This window comes from Carcharodon carcharias, chromosome 6, assembly GCF_017639515.1.
Source record: "Carcharodon carcharias isolate sCarCar2 chromosome 6, sCarCar2.pri, whole genome shotgun sequence".
NCBI classification, from domain to species: Eukaryota; Metazoa; Chordata; class Chondrichthyes; order Lamniformes; family Lamnidae; genus Carcharodon; species Carcharodon carcharias.
In genome coordinates this window covers 97,435,746-97,455,403 of record NC_054472.1, presented here as the reverse complement: position 1 = coordinate 97,455,403, position 19,658 = coordinate 97,435,746, and the positions used below count along the sequence as shown (strand labels likewise).

The 19,658-nt window shown below is 40.8% G+C and overlaps 1 protein-coding gene across 3 annotated transcripts in view; it reads right to left on the bottom strand.

Annotated features, from left to right (window-relative positions):
- nsmaf (neutral sphingomyelinase (N-SMase) activation associated factor) overlaps nt 1-19,274 on the bottom strand; it is an 80,418-nt gene extending 61,144 nt beyond the window's left edge. For all 3 annotated transcript variants that reach the window (XM_041189335.1, XM_041189336.1, XM_041189337.1), the window contains exons 1-6: nt 19,020-19,274; nt 9,293-9,382; nt 8,081-8,159; nt 5,317-5,384; nt 5,176-5,212; nt 2,201-2,251 (exon numbers count right to left, since the gene is read on the bottom strand). In XM_041189335.1, the coding sequence (XP_041045269.1) occupies nt 2,201-2,251; nt 5,176-5,212; nt 5,317-5,384; nt 8,081-8,159; nt 9,293-9,382; nt 19,020-19,066 (372 nt within the window). In that variant the 5' untranslated portion in view covers nt 19,067-19,274. The remainder of the gene's footprint in view (nt 1-2,200; nt 2,252-5,175; nt 5,213-5,316; nt 5,385-8,080; nt 8,160-9,292; nt 9,383-19,019) is intronic.
- Nucleotides 19,275-19,658: the final 384 nt, after the last annotated feature.

Here is a 19,658-nt window from a genome sequence, read left to right as displayed (position 1 = left end):
TAGCATCACAGTGGCACTGAAATTCATATACCACATTACTCATTTGTGTAATAGGCAAAGCGTCTTTTTGGCTTGACGGCAACGTCCTATTAGTGGTGAATACCAGTCATGTTGCTGCTGCATAACAGCAGCATGAAACAGCTAGCTTCACCTGTTGTTCCAATTTCTGAGATACCTTGCCCTTCCAGGGTAATCCAAGGTAGCTTGGGCACTTTTCAGGGCTGAATGTGACAGCCTTAGGCCTGTTCATCAGTTTGCGCAATATACAGCGTGAAATGATCTGATCAGAGTAGTCATTATCCTGCAGGATGCCTTTGATACGCCCTATTTCGGCATCGAGCTTGCATAGTGAGCAAAGCATTTACGAGGTTGCCGACAAGGCCAATCTTATAGCATGTGGAACTTTAAGAATCCCAACACATATACTGACCAGTGAAGGTAGGCTTGCGGTAGACTGTGGTAGCAAACTCCATGGCAGATTTCTCAATTAGTACATCAAGGAAAGCGGATTCATTTGACTGCTCCATTTTAAAAGTGAATTTGAGCGCAGGATGGCTCATACAGTATAAATTCTCTTCTCATACTAAATAAAAAGTTGTTCCTTTTACATTTTGCAAATTGTGCTAATGAGTACAAGAAGAAAGGCTTCAATACAGTTTAATATAAGCATGCCAATTCTTATTTAGCTTGTCAATGAAACATGAGCTAAACTGCACAGTACAAGGAAAATTGAAATATTTTACAATAGCAGAAATTTTATGTGATTTTCTAAGAAATAAAGGGCATCAGCCAGCTATTGCTTGGGACAGGGGCAGTTGCAGTCTAATTGAAGATCCACTGCTCTTCTGGAAATTTGGTTATGTGGTAACTAATACACGCGAATCGATACATAAAATTAGACCAAGACATTGCATTCAACAAGAAATGTCTGCCCCTAACGGGTTTTTTTTTGTCACTGGTTTCAAAGCACATCAGGCTACACCACTCCATTTAGTTATTAAAGCCGTGCCTCACAATACAGAAACTGTCACTTTATGTTTTCTTCAAACAAATGGTTTTAAAATGAAAGTACTGAGGCATAAAACACAACTGTAAAGCTTTAGTTCTGCAAAAAGAACCAGCTTCCTTCAACAGACTAACAGTTGCATTGTTCATAAACATCCATTTTGAAGATCTATCAAGAAACAAATTTGTTAGATTTACAAGTCTTGCTGCTGCCTATCAGACAAGGATACCATTTGAAAATAGATTATACTGACACCATGTGGACTAATTCTATTATCTTTCTGTTTCTTTGCACTTCTGTGCATTTAGATTGTTACAAAATCCAACCAAATAGTTTGCACCCTGATCTGAATGTATTATTGCCCAACTTTGAGATATCGGAAGTAGGCATCTTCAATGAGCAATATACTGTAATTAATGAGTAATCTTTTCAATCTGGCAAAGTGATTCATATAAAAATGCAGACTTTGGTTCATAGGAACCTTTTTTTTGGAAAATCAAAATCAAAAAGTGTTGGGAAAAATTTGGACAGCAAAACTTCATCTAATTTATGCCAATGATTGATATTTTTCATCTCCTCCTGGATTGCAGTCTTTCACAGGAGAACCTTCAGTACTTGCCCAGTATTGTTAAATTGTAGAAACTTCCAAATGCAGTAACATGAGCTCAAGTAAACAAATAAAAATATGACAAAAATACTTCAGGGTAATAGCCTGAACAAAGGCAAAACTTATGATTTTGAAAAAATTAATTCAAACATAGAAGAGTGATTTTCAATGGGTTGTAGAATTTATGCTGTTTAACAATCCTCAAGCACATTTTGATTAGATGGTTCTACAGCAATAAGGCCACTTGGCACATTTACAAAACAAACTGGGGCTGATGCAGTTTCATTTAATACAGAAGTATTATAGTGGACATAGGCTCTACAAATACCACATCTTCAAAAGCCACAATCTACTAAATTTAATTTGAAAAGTGTTACAATGAACTTCTGAGTAGATCACACTTAACTATGTGTGAAGAGACCATTACAAGCAAAACAACACATCAAATAAAGAGGGAGCTTGCTGCAGGCATTATATATTTTAATGCAAGTTAAAATTCTGTTCTTTCACAGGACAAATTTAGTGCAAACATAGACAGAATTCAACAGCGCAGTTTAATAACTAAGGAAAGTAAGAAATCAACCTACTCTTTCAATTTTATATGGAGCCACTAGTCTTTCTTCTTTGATTAAACAAATCTAAAAGAGAAAACAAAACACAATGACTGCCACAGCAAAATGCAAAAATTCTCCCACATTTTGAAGCTTCAACTGCAACTTCAACAGTAGACTTGATTTGAGTTGGCAGCTTACCAATCCACGACAATCTGACACACACAGTGTAATGCAGCCTTTATCTTTGCTCCACTTCCCCAAGGTTGTAACTGAAATATACATCGCCCACATTTAAAATGGCAGTCCTGTTCTCAGGCTTCCACCAATGCTGTTCTAAAGCTACCAAATTTTTTTCCCTCCATCCTGTGCCAGGGTTGGAAGCCCACTATGAGTAAATAAACTCTCTCTCTAAACAACTCCATCACACGTTGTTGTGCTAATATGCCCCTGTAATTATGTAAAGTGATAAGAAAATGGAAAGCCTTAAAATGCTAATTTTTACAGGATTATTCTACGTTTTCAAGTTTTCCTCTGTTGTAATCAATAAAAACATAGTACCTAGGTTACAAATCTGTTCTGGCAAGGATATAAGAAAATCTAATTTTAGAATGCATAAAGTGCCATTTTTCTCAAAAAGATTATTCTGAAACACATTTTGTAAAATGGGAAAAACATCCACCTCCATATATTGTCCAGGATTTGTAGCATTTCAAAATGACAGGACAGCCGGGGTGGGGGTTGTGGGGTGGGGGGGAGGCTGGGAGACAAGGCCAGCAAAGTATCATAAAGAAAGACAGAATTACCTGGAAAAACTCAGGTCTGGCAGCATCGGCGGAAAAGAAAAGAGTTGATGTTTCGAGTCCTCATGACCCTTCAACAGAACTGAGTGAATCTAAGGAGAGGGGTGAAATATAAGCTTATATTCCACCCCTCTCTTTAGATTCACTCAGTTCTGTTGAAGGGTCATGAGGACTCGAAACGTCAACTCTTTTCTTCTCCGCCGTGCTGCCAGGCTTGCTGAGTTTTTCCAGGTAATTCTGTTTTTGTTTTGGATTTCCAGCATCCGCAGTTTTTTGTTTTTATCATAAAGAAAGTATGGCTGGAGATAGGCAAGAAAGCGAACAGCTGTAGAGTTGTCACAGGAACATGGGTGCAGTGCCAGAAGTGATTCAATAACCTTGAGAGGTCAGGCAAGCTGAGTGGTATGTGTAATGGCAAGGTGGCAGCCCTACATGTCTTGTACAATGTCCATGCAATAGGAGGAGATGTGGCTGAACTAAGCATAGGGAATGACCAAGGGCCACCTTGCAGTGAGCCACACAATTACTCACTGCAGGGATCAGGGTCAATGGCTGCTTGCAGCCTGTCTCCAAGTGGCGCATCGGTAGACATTTAAAGTGGCACAGTCTGACAAGCACAGCTGGGTCATGAGACAAGCGTGACACTGTGCATCACTGTCAAACAGGAGAAACAAGCTCAATGCAAGGAAGTAGAGGCACACAGGAGCTGGTGTACTCACAGGAGGTGGTTAACCCTTCATTGCTCTAGTCATGCAGAGAGGGTGTGATGGAGATTGGATGGGCTGCAGCAGGCTAGCCTGTCGCAAAGGAGAAGGTGGGTGTGGAGTCCAGAGAGGATGAGGAAAACAATGATCATGGGCACCAAACCTTCTTTCATGTTGTGGGCATTGACATGCTCTTAGAATGAGTGGCACCAGCTAATGGGCGTAACACAAATGTGCAGCAGCTGGCGATGGAGACAGTAGCTGTTCCAGCCACTCCCCATCAGAGGATTAAGGGCAGGCCCAGCAATGCTCAGTTTCCTGTAGATGGTGAGCCTTGGGAGTCATCATCAAAGTGGCAGATATTGGAGCAGCAACGTGTAATGTGTGGACATCTGTCAGAGTTCCCATAGGCTGCTTGCTCCAGATAATCCCTGAAACAATCCTGATGTACAAGAGCTGAGTACCATGGTTACCTTCATTGCCACAGGCAATGGTTGATCATTGGGATGTGGTGGGCACAACTATCCCACCTCTGGCATTCAGCATAGGTCAGCAACCACCTGCCTTAATAGAAGCAGTCTGCAGAAGCACTGCTGCCCTGATATTTCAATGAAGCTAAGCCGTTGTATGTAGGCCATTTGAGCTTCTTCAGTGCTTATTGCCCCTATGCACACTTCCCATCCACGTTTTAACATATTAAATCCACTCGAATCATTGTTCTTACACTTAAATATTTTTAAAAAGATAAACATTAGATCCACAAATTCTGAGCCATCACATCCACATAACCAAATAAACGAATTTCACTTCAGCTAAGGCATTTTCTTGTAATAATGCACCATTCAGCAGTTGAAGATGCTTCCTGACACAGGAAATCTTTTGAAATTCACCCTTCAAAACGGCTTACTTTATGTTTCATTTTGCTATGTTTGCCAGCATCCTCCATCACATGAGTTTTGTTACAGTTAACACCAAATTCATGTGATTCAATGCTGCAAGGCTTGAGGCAATTCTTGACCAGCCTACCAAACAAGATCTTAAAGTGGCTTATAGAAGGCTACTGAGACTAGAGGTCAGTATCTGTGCTTCAGCAGTCCCTGGAAATCTAGCAACCCAGATGCTCTCATCACTCCCTCCCAGCATAGCCTCTTCCCATCAAGCACCCAATGCTGCAGCCTCTAGCCTGCTTGCCAGAGTCCTGTGTTACTAACTTTTCCAGGCCTAGGTCCGAAAGACAAAGAAAGAGATAGGCTAAAATGAGAATGGTAAGAAAGGGGAAATGAAAAACAGCAGGGAAAGCAAGGAATAAAGAGAGAGAAACAAGTGGAGGGAGGAGGCACTGAGCAAGCCACAGGTATGTGCAAGTGATAGATTGAATGAGGGAAAGTGTGAGCATGACAAACAATTGCAGTATGCAAAACTGAGAGAAAAAGTGTGCACCAGAGACAGAGTATACAAAAGAGAAAGGCGCATACACGAGAAATTAAGGTTAAAAGATTCTTACCTGACAGCACGTGATGCAAAATCCACAAATTCGATTTCTGGAAAGGCATGATTTAATTGAAATAAACATGAATTCACCACTCACTGAGTATTGTATCTCAAATAAAATTGAAAACCTGTATATATATAAGCCTAAACTCACTCTTCAAAAGGATTATTACTTTTCTTATCTTCTATCTCTTCAATTCTGCTGCACTCTCTGAAAAGGAACTGCAAATTTTCAAAGGTCAGTGTACAGCAAAAGTTCCAATCTCTAAGTTATACATAAGGACTTAAGTTCATATAAAGCAAATTAATTTTCATTAGAAGAAATATAAAGACATTGCACACAGAATGGTAATGGCAGTCTTCACAATAAAAAGTGGAAACATTTCCATCTTATTTCAAAGTTATACATGTAAAATATTAATTCACATATTGGGTGCTAATAGAACAGATCCTCGTAATAATGTTTGAGAAAACTGATTGTAAAGCAATGGTTTATAAACTGAAATTTGCATATCCTAGGGTCAATGGGACATTCCCAAAGGTTTCACGAGGTCATAATGCAAAATCTAGATTTCTATTATGTATCTGAAATTCCAACAGATCAGAATCCATGTACAGTGGGCCCAATTTTAACTCTGTGTAAGGGGATAGGTGTTAAGCAAGTTAAAATCTCACCGATATTAATAAAAGTTTGCATTAATAGCACCGTCTAATATTGGCTCATTGAAAGTGATCTTTGGAAATTAGCACAAGAGACCTGTGATTAAATACCAATATTTGCAGAGAGCCTCTGACAGAAAATTTGAAAACAACTCTTATAAAGCAGTTAAATACTGCGGATGCAGGAAATCTGAAATAAAAACAGAAAATCCTGGAAATACTCAGTAGGTCAGGCAGCATTGGTAGAGAAACAGAGTTAACAACTGGTTCTGATGAAAGGTGACAGCCCTGAAACATTAATGCTGTTCCGTTTTTATTTCTTATGGGCACTTTTTAAAGACAGTTAAATGTATATTTTTGATCATTGCCATGTTTTGCACTTTTTCTACGAAAAAAAGGATGTGTTGTGAAGTAGGGAATTTCAAAGCATAATTTCTTACAGCTGCAGCACCTATTTCAATGACACAAACTCATTAAAAAAATTAAGATTATATCACCAAGTAAGCTTTCAATATATACATCCTAATTTCTTTTGCATGTGTACTTTTTCTCTTTTCTACACCATCTCTCAAGCGCACTTTTATTTGCTCTCCTGCATGCGCCTATTGTCTCTTATGCTATTACATTACATACAAAATATTACATATGAAATAGGAGCGGGCCATTCAGCCTTCTGAGCTTGCTCTGCCATTGACTGACATTCTACCTCAACTCTACTTTCAATCCTATCCTTATATCCAACAAACCTATCAATCTCTGTCTTGGGTATAATCAATGACTGAGCATCCACAGCCCCCTAGGATAGAGAATTTTAAAGATTCACAGTCCTTTGAGTACATACTTTTAAACAAATACTTTTATTCGCGATAATGCCAATCCTGACCAAAAACACAGAAACCATAGTATAACTTAGTATACAATGCTACCAAGAGCGAACTCAGGGCCAGAAATATCATCCACAAGATAAACATGTCCTCAGCTCAATTAGCTTTTCTGCTTGTGTAGATATGAGAAATTTCCCTTTTTTTGCATACGCTTGCAAAAGAAGTGCTTCATTGTTCCAGAAAGTGTGTCATACATGTTTAAAATTTCACAACATGCCACACTACTTGAATTTCAGGATACAAACTGGGCTAACCTGAAATTCCTTTCTATATATTTGAAAACCCTGTGGTATAGCCGGTCAGGAGAAAAACTCTTTCCTCCTTAGCTATCTGCTGCTATCCTGTGGCTGCTCTTCTCTCTTCTGTTTAACTCCCTCTTTTGCTGTCCCTATTCCTCCGTCTCTCCAACCTCCAAATTTCTGTTTTCTTTTTCCTCTTATGCTTGTGTTTCTCTTTTTCTGCCTTCTCTTTCCTCAAATGCTTTCTCTTCTTCTCCTCTTTCTCTCCTTTCCTTCTATACCTTTGACTGGGAGCTGATGGGTGAAATGGGATGATGTAGTAGGGAGTGGGATAGAAACTGCTGTCAAGGACCACAGGCTACATCATCTCCTGATGCAGACAGGCCTGCAAGTGGTGATTGGTCGCGGATTCTGGGGTGCCAGGCATTTTTCTGGTAGTGGGTGCAGACTGCTGGTTGGGGCAACACATGTTAAAGAAAAACTTTAAGAGATATACAGTTAACGTTTCAAGTCTTCTGTTGAAGAGTCATATGGACTCGAAACATTAACTGTGTTCCTCTCTGCAGATGCGGCCGGACCTGCTGAGTTTTTCCAGGTATTTTTATTTTTGCTTTGGATTTCCAGCATCCACGGTTTTTTGCTTTTACTACAGTATGGCCCACGTGATTTGAAGACTTGAAACATGAAAACTGAAGTAACTAAGAACTTGCTCACAATCCAAAGATGAACATATTCAGTTTCTTATCAACTGTAAAAGGTATAAAGAAAATAAGGGTCAGTTATACCAAAACACTTGATTGGGGGAACACAGTTCTTTTTCATCAGGCCAGTGGCAAAACTCGGAATCTGGGGCCAGAAGCTTATTGGATCCGGGGGAATAGATAACATGAGTAGAGTAGGTGCTACAGAAAGTCACACCACCTACATTGGAAATGAAAATTATGAGTTAAAAGAACTGAAAGGCAAATAGACGTATGTGGCAAATTTAATCCTTGCCAGCTTACACCTAATACCCAGTCATGAAGAATAAGCACACGGGATATGTAAAACTTTTAAAGCGTTGTAAAGATACATAAATAATGACTAACATATACCAGGTACTATACACATGTGAAACAGTTCTTACTGACTATACCTTTAAAACAGGTTCTGATATTTGATCCGGTTCAAAGATCAGTGATTTTGAACATATCTTCAGGGAACCTTTAATTGCTCTGCAACAAACAAAGGAATTATATGTGCAGTGTCCATGTAAACGTATTGTAATAGAAAACTAATCATATTGAGCTCAGGCCTCACAGCAACTGGTCAGCTGGGAACAGTGCAGAATGTGCAGGAAATGAAAATGAAACTTTCTCCCATTGAAAGTGTTACTCTAACATGGAATCACAAATGTTTGCAAATGAAACAAGGCAACACTGTTATTTCAATTGTGTCATTAAGTGTGTTATGGACATTCTTATAAAAGAGCAGGAAAGTACCAGGTATGTGTTCGCTATTGTTGTTAACACAATTCAAAGTTGACCAGATTCAATTTCTTTTAAACTGTAAAGGATATAAAGAAAATAAACATCAAGTATGACAAACACTTGATTGGGGCATACAGTTCTTTGTCATCAGAATTTTTTTTGCACGGACAAGTGGAAGGATTTCTCAGGATCTGTATTTTTTCTGTTAAATTGTACACCACAAAAATATTAAACATAAAAGCTGAAAAATATTAGTTGACTTTTTAAAAAGAGAATCAAAATGATGGAAAAATATACCACAAGTACTGACAGCCCCTATCCAAGTGGCCATCCATCATCTGAGTATAGATAGTGGCAGCCTAGCAACCATAAAGGACATCACAACTGGGCCCATCCCTGGCATCACCTGACGTTCAAATTCATCCATTTGCAGCAAGTCACCAGATGTCAATCAGAAGGGGGGCAGTAGCGAGTCTTATCCCTAAACCAAGGTGACAGAGGCATCTGTAGCATCTCTGCTGTTTTTAAAAAGTGCATCATTTAATTATTTTCAAAAACTTTCAAAAGAACATGGGCCAAAGTATTTGGCCTTTAACCTCAGATCAAAGACTAGAAATTCAACTCCGTTTCTAGCCCATGGCAAGCTTAAAATTAGAGGAATTTCTTAACTTGTAACGAACATCAGGGAATATTATTCTCCAAATGCATTGTGGTTAGCTTCTTTCTTAGTATAAGATTAACTGCTTTTTCACATCACAGCTATACTTCATACAGCCTCCCATTTGCCAAACAACAGTGTTGCTTGCAAGTGACAAGAAGCAGGCAACAATTACCCAACACAATAACTTGAGTTGACATTTCCAGATTTCATACAATACCTTCTTTCTCCTTTGTTGTTGGTGAGTACATAATAAAATGTGTGATGGTCAAAGTAATACTCTTCGAGGTCAAGCATCAGCAGAGAAAACCTGTTTGATATGAAAAATAAATATGAGCTAGGGCACCAAAAAGAAATTATTTTCCACTGCCAAACGCCAAAGCTATATATATATATGTATAGATTATTATTTAGCGGATAAAGTAGCACAGTTATTAAATTTATACATAATTTACTTACAAGCTAAGTCACTGCAGGTTTAAACCAAACACATAAATTACTGTATTCAAGAACCAAGTAGCTTTAAGATCATAGAATCATGAACAGAAGAAACAGAAGTAGGCCATTCAGCCCCTCGAGCCTGCTCCCCATTCAATAAGATCATGGCTGATCTGTTTGTCTTTCAAATTCCACATTCCCATCTACCAACCTTTGATTCCCTTGCCTAACTTTCTGAAGCACAGTTCCAAAGTCAAACAACCCTCAAAAAAAATTTCTCCTCATCTCTGTCCTAATTTTAAAACAGTGCCCCCTAGTTCTAGACTCACCCACAAGAGGAACCATCCTTCCTGCATCCACCTTGTCAATACCATTCAGGATAAGACCATAAGACATAGGAGCACAAATTAGGCCTTTCGGCCCATCGAGTCTGCTCTACCATTCAATCATGGCTGATAAGTTTCTCAACCCCATTCTCCCGCCTTCGCCCCGTAACCTTTGATGCCCTTACCAATCAAGAACCTATCTATCTCGGTCTTAAATACACTCAACGACCTGGCCTCCACAGCCGACTGTGGCAATTAATTCCATAGATTCACCACTCTCTGGCTAAAGAAGTTTCTCCTCATCTCTGTTCTAAAAGGTCTTCCTTTTACTCTGAGGCTGTGCCCTTGGGTCCTAGTCTCTCCTACTAATGGAAATCTTTCCCACGTCCACTTTATCCAGGCCTTTCAGTATTCTGTAAGTTTCAATCAAATCCCCTCTCATCTTTCTAAACTCCATCGAGTATAGACCCAGAGACCTCAAACGTTCCTCATATGTTAAGCCTTTCATTCCTGGGATCATTCTCGTGAATCTCCTCTGGACCCTCTCCAGGGCCAGAACATCCTTCCTGAGGTACGGGGCCCAACATTGCTCACAATATTCTAAATGTGGTCTGACCACGGCCTTATAAAGCCTCAGCAGCACATTCCTGCTTTTATATTCTAGTCCTCTCAAAATAAATGCCAACATTGCATTTGCCTTCCTAACTACCGACTCAACCTGCAAGTTAACCTTAAGAGAATCCTGGACTAGGACTCCCAAGTCCCTTTGCACTCCAGATTTCTGAATTCTCTCCCCATTTAGAAAATAGTCCATGCCTCTATTCTTCCTACCAAAGTGCAAGACCTCACACTTCCCCACGTTGTATTCCATCTGCCACTTCTTTTCCCATTCTCCTAACCTGTCCAAATCCTTCTGCAGCCTCCCTGCCTCCTCAATACTACCTGTCCCTCCACCTTTCTTTGTATCATCTGCAAACTTAGCCAGAATGCCCTCAGTTCCTTCATCTAGATCATTAATGTATAAAAGTGAAAAGTCGTGGTCCCAACACTGACCCCTGCGGAACTCCACTAGTCACCGGCCTCCATCCTGAGAAGGACCCCCTTATCCCCACTCTCTTATATACTTCAATCAAGTTGCACCTCACTCTTCTAAATTCCAGTGGAAATAAGCCCAGTCTGTCTAACCTATCCTCATAAGACAACTGGTATTAAGTAAACTTCTTCTGAACTGCCTCCAATGCATTTACATCCTTCCTTAAATAATGAGACCAAAACTACACACAATATTCGAAATGCGGTCTCACCAATGCCCTGTATAACTGAAGCGTAACAACTTTTATGTTAAATTCCTCTCGTAATAAATAGCACATTCTATTAGCCTTAATTACCTGCATACTAACTTTTTGTGACGAACACCTAGATCCTTCTACACCTCAGAATTCTGCAGCTGTTCTCCACTGAAGTAAAACTCTGCTTTTTATTCTTCCTGCCAAAGTGAACATCACATCTTCTCACATTATACTCCATCTGCCAGATTTATGCCCACTCACTCAATCTATCTTTATCTGTCTGCAACCTCACATCCTGTTCACAACATACAATCTATTTTTGTGTCTTCTGCAAATTTAGCCACCATGCTTTCACTCCCCTCATCTAAATCATTGATATAAATTGTAAAAAGTCGAGGCCCTAGCATAGACCTCTGCAGGACTCCACTTGTCACATCATGTCAATTAGAAAAAAGGCCCATTTATGCATACACTCAGTTTTCTGCCAGCCAGCAAATCTTCTATCCATGCTAATATGTTACCCCCTACACCATGAGATTTTATTTTCTGCAATAATCTTTGATGTGGCACCTTATCAAATGCTGGAAATCCAAGCAGAGCACATCTACAGGCTCCCCTTTATCCACAGCACGTGCTACTCTTTCAAAGAACTCCGATAAATTGTCTAAACATGATTTCCTTTTGACAAAACCATGCTGACTCTTCCCGATTAGCTTGAGTTTCTCTCAGTACCCAGCTACAACCTCCTCACTGATCGATTCTAACACCTTTCCCATGGCAGGCGTCAAGCTAACGGGCCTACAGTTTCCTGCTTTCTGCCTCCTTTCCTTCTTGAATAAAGGGGTTATAGTAGCTGCTTTCCAGTCCGATGGAATCTTTCCAGAATCTAGCAAATTTTGGAAAATTATCACCAACGCATCTACTACCTCATTAACCACCGCTTTTAAGACCCTAGGATGAAATCCATCAGGACCAGGAGACTTGTCAGCCCGCAGCTCCATCAGTTTGCTCAGTACCGCTTCCCTAGTGATTGTAATTTTGCCAAGTTCCCCTCTCCCTTCCACCTCCTGCTTTAAAGCTATTACTGGAATGTATTTTGTATTCTCTATGGTGAAGAGGAAAGCAAAATATTTGTTTATTTCATTCGCCATTTCCTTTTATCTACTATTAACTCCCCCTTCTCACTCTCTAGAGGACCAACACTCACTTTACTTACTCTTTTCCTTTTTATCTCTTTGAAATATATGACCCTCAGACACACACACAGGATGGCACATATTATGCAGACACAATAAAATAGGAGAAAATTCTACCAATAAGCCAAGTACATATACAATATACAGCAAATTACTTCAGAAAACTAAAAAACGTACTAAAAATATTCTAAGAATGACTCTTGTGGAAGTAAAACAATGGTTCTGAATTTTCTGGCAAATTTAACTATGAGGTAACAGCAGAGTTGTGCCATTTCTTCTCCCCTCCACCCCCCACCACCTCGCAGAATTTTACATGCGAGTAACTTACACCAGCTTTAGACTGAAGCATCAATATGTGCAAGTTTCCTTAATCGATAGTGTGTTCCCCCATCACATCCACTGAAACCCAAATTAGCTGATTAACATTGCTTGGCCCCAGGGCAAAAAACAGAAACCATAAATTTCTTACATTTACATAAGTTCGGAACAGTATAAAGTTATATTAAATATATTAGCTGTAGCGGAATATAAAGTCACTATTTCTGTTCTTTTAAAATAAAGACCTGAAAAGTATTTTCTATATCCTTGAATGCTTTATCACATCAAAAGTTGATATATTAAAAGGAGAAAAATCATAACTGTATTTTTCTTTTAAACTTTTCATGCTTGATGCAGATTAAAGATGGTTTGATGCCTTCAAATTTCAAATCACTATGATTAAAAGAGACTTGAAGAAGTGGTATATGGTATATGTCCCATACTTCCTGTGAGCCCTAATTTCTTGTCCTGGTTTTTGCTGGCTTTATATTGGTCTTTGCACCCTACTGTATGCTACTAAGATTCTCAAGAAATTTTTGTGTTGCTATTAGTATAATCAGCATAGAAGCCAGAGTAAATTTTAGCATAAATCAGTTCAAAGAAATTATGGCTTATGTTTCCTACCAGTCAGATGTTTGCCTTTTGGCTGATTTGCATAAGTTTGTGGAAGGACATTACCATTCTGGGCTGAGAGATACCTAAGCCGTTAGCAATTTTAGTACTTTACCAAATCTAAAAGTAAGCGATCTAGCCCTTTTCCTTTCAATTGACTCTCTCTTCAATAAAAACCCTCCTAGTAATGACAAGCTGAAGGTGTCAGGTTCATCAATATATATTATTTTAAGCAATATAGATACATTTGCATGGACACTTCTTCAGATTTCCAAAACTGTATTAAAACAACAGGTAGTTTCCAAATTTAGCATTAAGTCAAATATACAATACTAACATAAAATTAGGAAGGCAATGAAGCAAGCAAAAAAAAAGTTTTCTAGCTTGGAGCAGAAATCACAATTTATAGCAGATATATAACTGCCAGCTTGAGGCAAACAGTAGTTCATTGCCTTGGCTATCACAGTGTCTTTACAGTGCAGGAGGCAGCCATTTGGCCCATTGCACTGGCTCTCTGAAAGAGCATTCCACCTAGCCCCAATCCCCTGCCTTATCCCTGTATTTTTGCACATTCTCCTTTTTCAGACAGCAATCCAATTCCCTGTTGAATACCTCAATCGAACCTGCCTCCACCACCCTTTCAGGAACTTTGTTCCAGACTCCAACCATCCTCTGGGTAAAAAAATATTTTCCTCATCACATTTACTCCTTTTGCCAATTATTTTGAATCTGTGCTCTCTAGTTCTTGATGCTCTCTCAAGTGGGAACAGTTTCTCACTATTAATCCGTCCATACCCCTCAGAATTTTGAATACATTTATGTTTCTGAAGTGCAATATAATCAGTTTAGCCTGACTCACAGGTTAGGTGCAGAATCTTTTGCTCACTTTGTTTAAATACTTAGCAAACAGGGCTTCTCAGGTGTGTCACTAAACATCCAACAGGATCATGATCTTAATCTGCAAAAATCTGTTAACTGCCAATCTTCCTCAGTTAATAGCATAGATTCTGCCAGCATTACCTTCATTTTAATATAAAAATCATTACTAATAATGGAGAAGAAATTAGGGCATCCTCATAACCTTGCTTGTAGATAAAAAGTAAACGATTCTTACTGAGGAGCTTATCCTGCATTTCCTCAGCACTGACTTGCTCAAGGGTCCCAGGCCATGATACTGAAGCCTAGTGTGTCAGTCCAGCTGTCTCCTCTTTCTCACTCCTATTTAACAGAGAGGTAGCCTGGACCTCAGTGGCTGGGACAGACATGATGTGGGGCATGGAGAATGCTCATTGCCATGCTGTTAAGTTGGCCACCAATGAAGTGCCAGGCTTTCCCAGTCTTGAATTGGATTTAACTTTGGGCCTCTACTCAATTAGGAACAAGTAAGTAGCTAGACTCGTAGCTGATCCCTCTTTTTTTTTTGTCTTCCACTCTCCAGACAGCTTTGATGCTTTCTTATTTCCTCTGTACATCTAACACCCTATGACCCTTTTCAATCAGTCTCCTTCCTGTAAGTGTCTTTCATTGCTTCCGTCCCCCTCCCACTCTTTCTGTAAACCTCTCATAAGTACAGTATTGATTTATTCAACTTACAGCTTTTACCTTTAAAAAAATCCACAGAACAATCCAAACTGTCAGAGATTGGGACTGAGTCATGGGCTAGGCACAGAAAGAAGAAACCAACATGACAGAGAACTTGGATCAACAAGGTCAACTAAAATGACATCTTACTGACAAAAAAATTGGATCTCCTTGGGAAGAAGGGTGTGAGAATTGGGGACTGGGGTCACTGCAGCATTAGGCTAAGAGGAATAAGGGGGATGCATTGTAGCTGGCCAAAAGTCAATGAAAAATCAAAACATAAGAAAGGACAAAAAAATACAGTCATAAAACAAATTAATCCATAGCGATTTGGTTTCAATTAATCTTTAGTACCATCTGAGAACACGGTCTGAGTGCAACGGAATGAAGAGGTGGGCACCCTGTGGTAATATGCATATCTGCTTGAAGAGTCAGCAGCATTTCAGTTGGGAGGTGTTGGAGCTAGGACTGGGTCAACAGGCTGGTCCTGCACAAACTCAGGGAATGCAGCACTAAAACTTGACATACTGTCACAGCAGGCAATGGAAGACACCACAGGTTGGGTAAGAAATTGAGGTCTAGCATGGGGCAACTAGGCAAGATGTTTAGAGGTGTTTATAGAACTGAGGACAGACATGCTATTGTGGAGAATGCTCTTCATTTCCCTGCTGTTAAGTTGACCACCAATGAAGTGTAATGAAGGGGCATTGCCTGCTCAGGCTGCTGCTCAATAGTAATACTCAGAGTGTTGAGGATGCCCAGACAAGAGCAAAGCTGAAGCACTCAGCATTCCACCAACCGTGACACCATAGCCAGTGGAGTCATCCATAGTTCTAGGATACAAAAGACATTTTTTTTTATTTGTTTACGGGATGTGGGCATTGTTGGCTAGGCCAGCATTTATAGCCCATCTCTAATTGCTCTTGAAGTGATGGTGGCGAGCTGCCGCCTTGAATCGCTACAGTCCCCATGGTGTCGGTACACCCGTAGTGCTGTTAGGGAGGGAATTCCAAGATTTTCAGCCAGCAACAGTGAAGGAACGGTGATATATTTCCAAGTCAGGATGGTGAGTGGCTTGATGGGGAGCTTCTAGTGGCGCTGTTCCCATATATCTATTGCTCTTGTCCTTCTAGATGGTAGCTATCATGGGTTTGGAAGATGCTAAGGAGCCTTGGTGAGTTTTTGCAGTGCTTGTAGATGGTACACACTGCTGCTACTGCTCGTTGGTGGTGGAGGGAGTGAACGTTTGTGGAAGGGGTGCCAATCAAGCAGGCCGCTGTGTCCTGGATAGTGTCAAGCTTCTTTAGTGTTTTTGGAGCTGTACTCATCCAGGCAAGTGAAGAGTATTTTATCACACTTCTGACTTGTAGATGGTGGAGGTGAGTTACTAGCCACAGGATTCCTAGACTCTGACCTGCTCTTGTAGCCACAGTATTTATGTGGCAGGTACAGTTTAGTTCAGTTTCTGGTCCATTATAACACCCAGGATGTAGGTAACGGGGGGTCAGCGATGGTAGTGCCATTGAATGTCAATGGGGCGATGGTTAGATTCTCTCTCTTGCTGAAGATGGTCATTGCTAGGCACTTGTGTGGCACGAATGTTACTCACCACTTGTCAGCCCAAGCCTGGATATTATCCAGTTCTTGTGCATTTGGACATGGACTCCTTCAGTATCTTAGGAGTTGCGAATTGTGCTGAACATTGTTCGCTGATGATTGCACATCACCACTTCTGACCTTATGTTGGAAGGAAGGTAATTGATAAAGCTGTAGAATTGCTTGGACCTTTGACACTACCCCAAGGGACAATGTCCTGGAACTGAGATGATTGATCTCTAACAACTCCAACCACCTTCCTTTGTGCTAGGTATGACTCCAACCAGCAGAGAGTTTTCCCCCTGATTCCCACTAACTCCAGTTTTACTAGGGCTCCTTGATGCCGCGCTCACTCAAATACTTGATGTCAAAGACAGTCACTCTTGCCTCACCTCTAGGGTTCAGCATTTTTGTCCATGTTTGAACCAAGATTGTAATGAGGTCAGGAGCTGAGTGACCCAAACTGAACACCAGTGAGCAGGTTATTGCTAAGCAAGTGCCACTTTACAAAACTGTTGCTGACCCCTTCCATTACTTTATTGATGATCAAGAGTAGACTGATGTGGCAGTAATTGGCCAGTTTGGATTTGTCCCGCTTTTTGTGTACAGGTAATAACTGGGCAATTTTCTATATTGCCAAGTAGATGCAAGTGCTGTAGCTGTATTGGAACAGCTTGGCTAGGGATGTGGCAAGTTCTGGAGCACAAGTCTTCAGCACTATTGCCGAAATATTGTCAGGGCCCATATTCAGTGCCTTCAGCCATTTCTTGATATGACGTGGAGTGAATCGAATTGGCTGAAGACCGTAATGCTGGGGACCTCCAGAGGAGGTCGAGATGGATCACTCACCTTTATTACACTTAAAATTTAATATAAAATTTATACACATACTATATGCTGATTGAAAGAAAGTGAATTATCCACAAATGGTTACGGTGGACTTACACAGATAGAACTCGCACTCGACCTGATATCATTGAATGCCTTATATTCCATTGTAGCAATTTACATTTATATAATACCTTTAATGTAGGAAAACACAGAACATAATCATCCAAAAGTGGACACAGAGAAAGGAAACAGGTGAGCGAAATAAAAGTGGGAAAATAAAGGAGATAGCAATGTAATGGACTCAGGTTCAGACTGGCTGCCAAAATGGCCACAGAAGAAATTAAAGTTACAATGGCATGGCAAAGATTAGGACAGGTACATTTCAGTTAAGAAGCAGAAAGCCCAGGAGCCATATATGTCACCCTGCATGGTGACATACTCAAATATAGGACAACAAAGTAAAGGCTGTAACTCAATACTCTGTTTTGGATTACAAATAATTCTTGCCTGGACATCAGTCAGAAGGCTATTAAATTACAACCTTATGGCTTGCACTTAATAGTTTCTTAATTTCTCCCTTCCTGAAAGTATTCATTTCATAAACACTGGATCATAGCAGATACCTTGTCCAACTGGTGGTACCCTTTATTAATCTCTGAGCTTCAAGAATGGGCATCAGCAAATTACTTAACTGCAGAAGCAATGGCAATCCTATCCTCACACTATGTCTATATTCTGCTTTTTGAAAATAATTTCCTGCATAGTGATCAAGAGCATGAAGCTTATCTGAGTTCCAGCTTCCTAATCCTGAAGCACTGAGAGAAAATGTAACCCTTATCACCACTGTGGGTAGGAGAGATTATTAAACTTAGCATCTGAGACCAGAGACACTGCCACAGGCATCTTATTAAACTTGGCACAGACTACAGGGGTTCAAGAAGGCAGCACAGCACCATCTTCTAAAGAGCAATTAGGGGTGGGTAATAAATGTTGGCCTAACCGGTGACACCCACATCCCATGAGCAAAGGAAAAAAATCTTCCTGGCCTCTATGGCTCAGTTGTTCACTGGATAAACATCTTGAGCCATGACTTAATTCCATACGTACAAATATGGGAAAACACTGAGTCAATATCAGGGAAAATATAACAACTAGTTCAAAACAGCCTGAGTGGAGGTTGAGGAGTTTTCCTGTTCAAACTACCACATGATACAGGACATGGAATGGAAAACAGTTTACTTTTTTTTAATGGATTAGTACAAGTTTATTTTGTAAACTGCAACACCAGTGAAACAACAACAGGCAAGAAACTCTGAAATTATTTTAAACTGTAAACCTCTGGGCAAGGAAGTCAACTTTAGCAAAGTAAACAAGAAGCTGCGGAAAATTCAAAACACGCAAGGGCATTTAAAAATTAAACCTAAATTATCCAAGTCTGAGAACAGGAACCAGTAAGAAAATAAAAACTCTTTACTGCAACATATCAAACTCTCAACACAAAATGAAGCTTCTAATGATGAGCTGCAGTTACAGCCTGAAAACCGACCGCACGGCCTCGGCTCACGGCGAGTTACCAACGCGGCCCCCACACCCCCTCCCACGGCCCCGGCCCCGACCCCGACCCCGGGCTCGGCACCCCCGAGACACGCACCGGCACCCACAGGTTTGGCTCAATTCTCGGGCCTAGTTTTCTACCCAAAGCCGGGAGCTGCCAAAGAAGCTGTAGCATTGCGCTGCCCTCCCCCCGGCCGGGTACCGACCTCTCCCTGCAGCGCTGCTGCTGTTCCTGCTTCTCCACAAAGGCCATCGGGAGAAAAGAGCATCGGCACCGGATCCTGGAACCACACAGACAGAAACCGGCAACGACTCTCACACAACAGGAAGCAAGTACAGCACACAGGAACCAGTAGAGACCAGAGACACTCCCACAGGAACCAGTAGAGACCAGAGACACTCCCACAGGAACCAGTAGAGACCAGAGACACTCCCACAGGAACCAGTAGAGACCAGAGACACTCCCACAGGAACCAGTAGAGACCAGAGACACTCCCACAGGAACCAACAGCAAGCAGAGACACTCCCACAGGAACCAGCAGAGACCAGAGACACTCCCACAGGAACCAACAGCGGACAGAGACACTCCCAGAGGAACCAGTAGAGACCAGAGACACTCCCACAGGAACCAGCAGAGACCAGAGACACTTCCACAGGAACCAACAGCAAGCAGAGACACTCCCACAGGAACCAACAGCGACCAGAGACACTCCCAGAGGAACCAGTAGAGACCAGAGACACTCCCAGAGGAACCAGTAGAGACCAGAGACACTCCCACAGGAACCAGCAGAGACCAGAGACACTTCCACAGGAACCAACAGCAAGCAGAGACACTCCCACAGGAA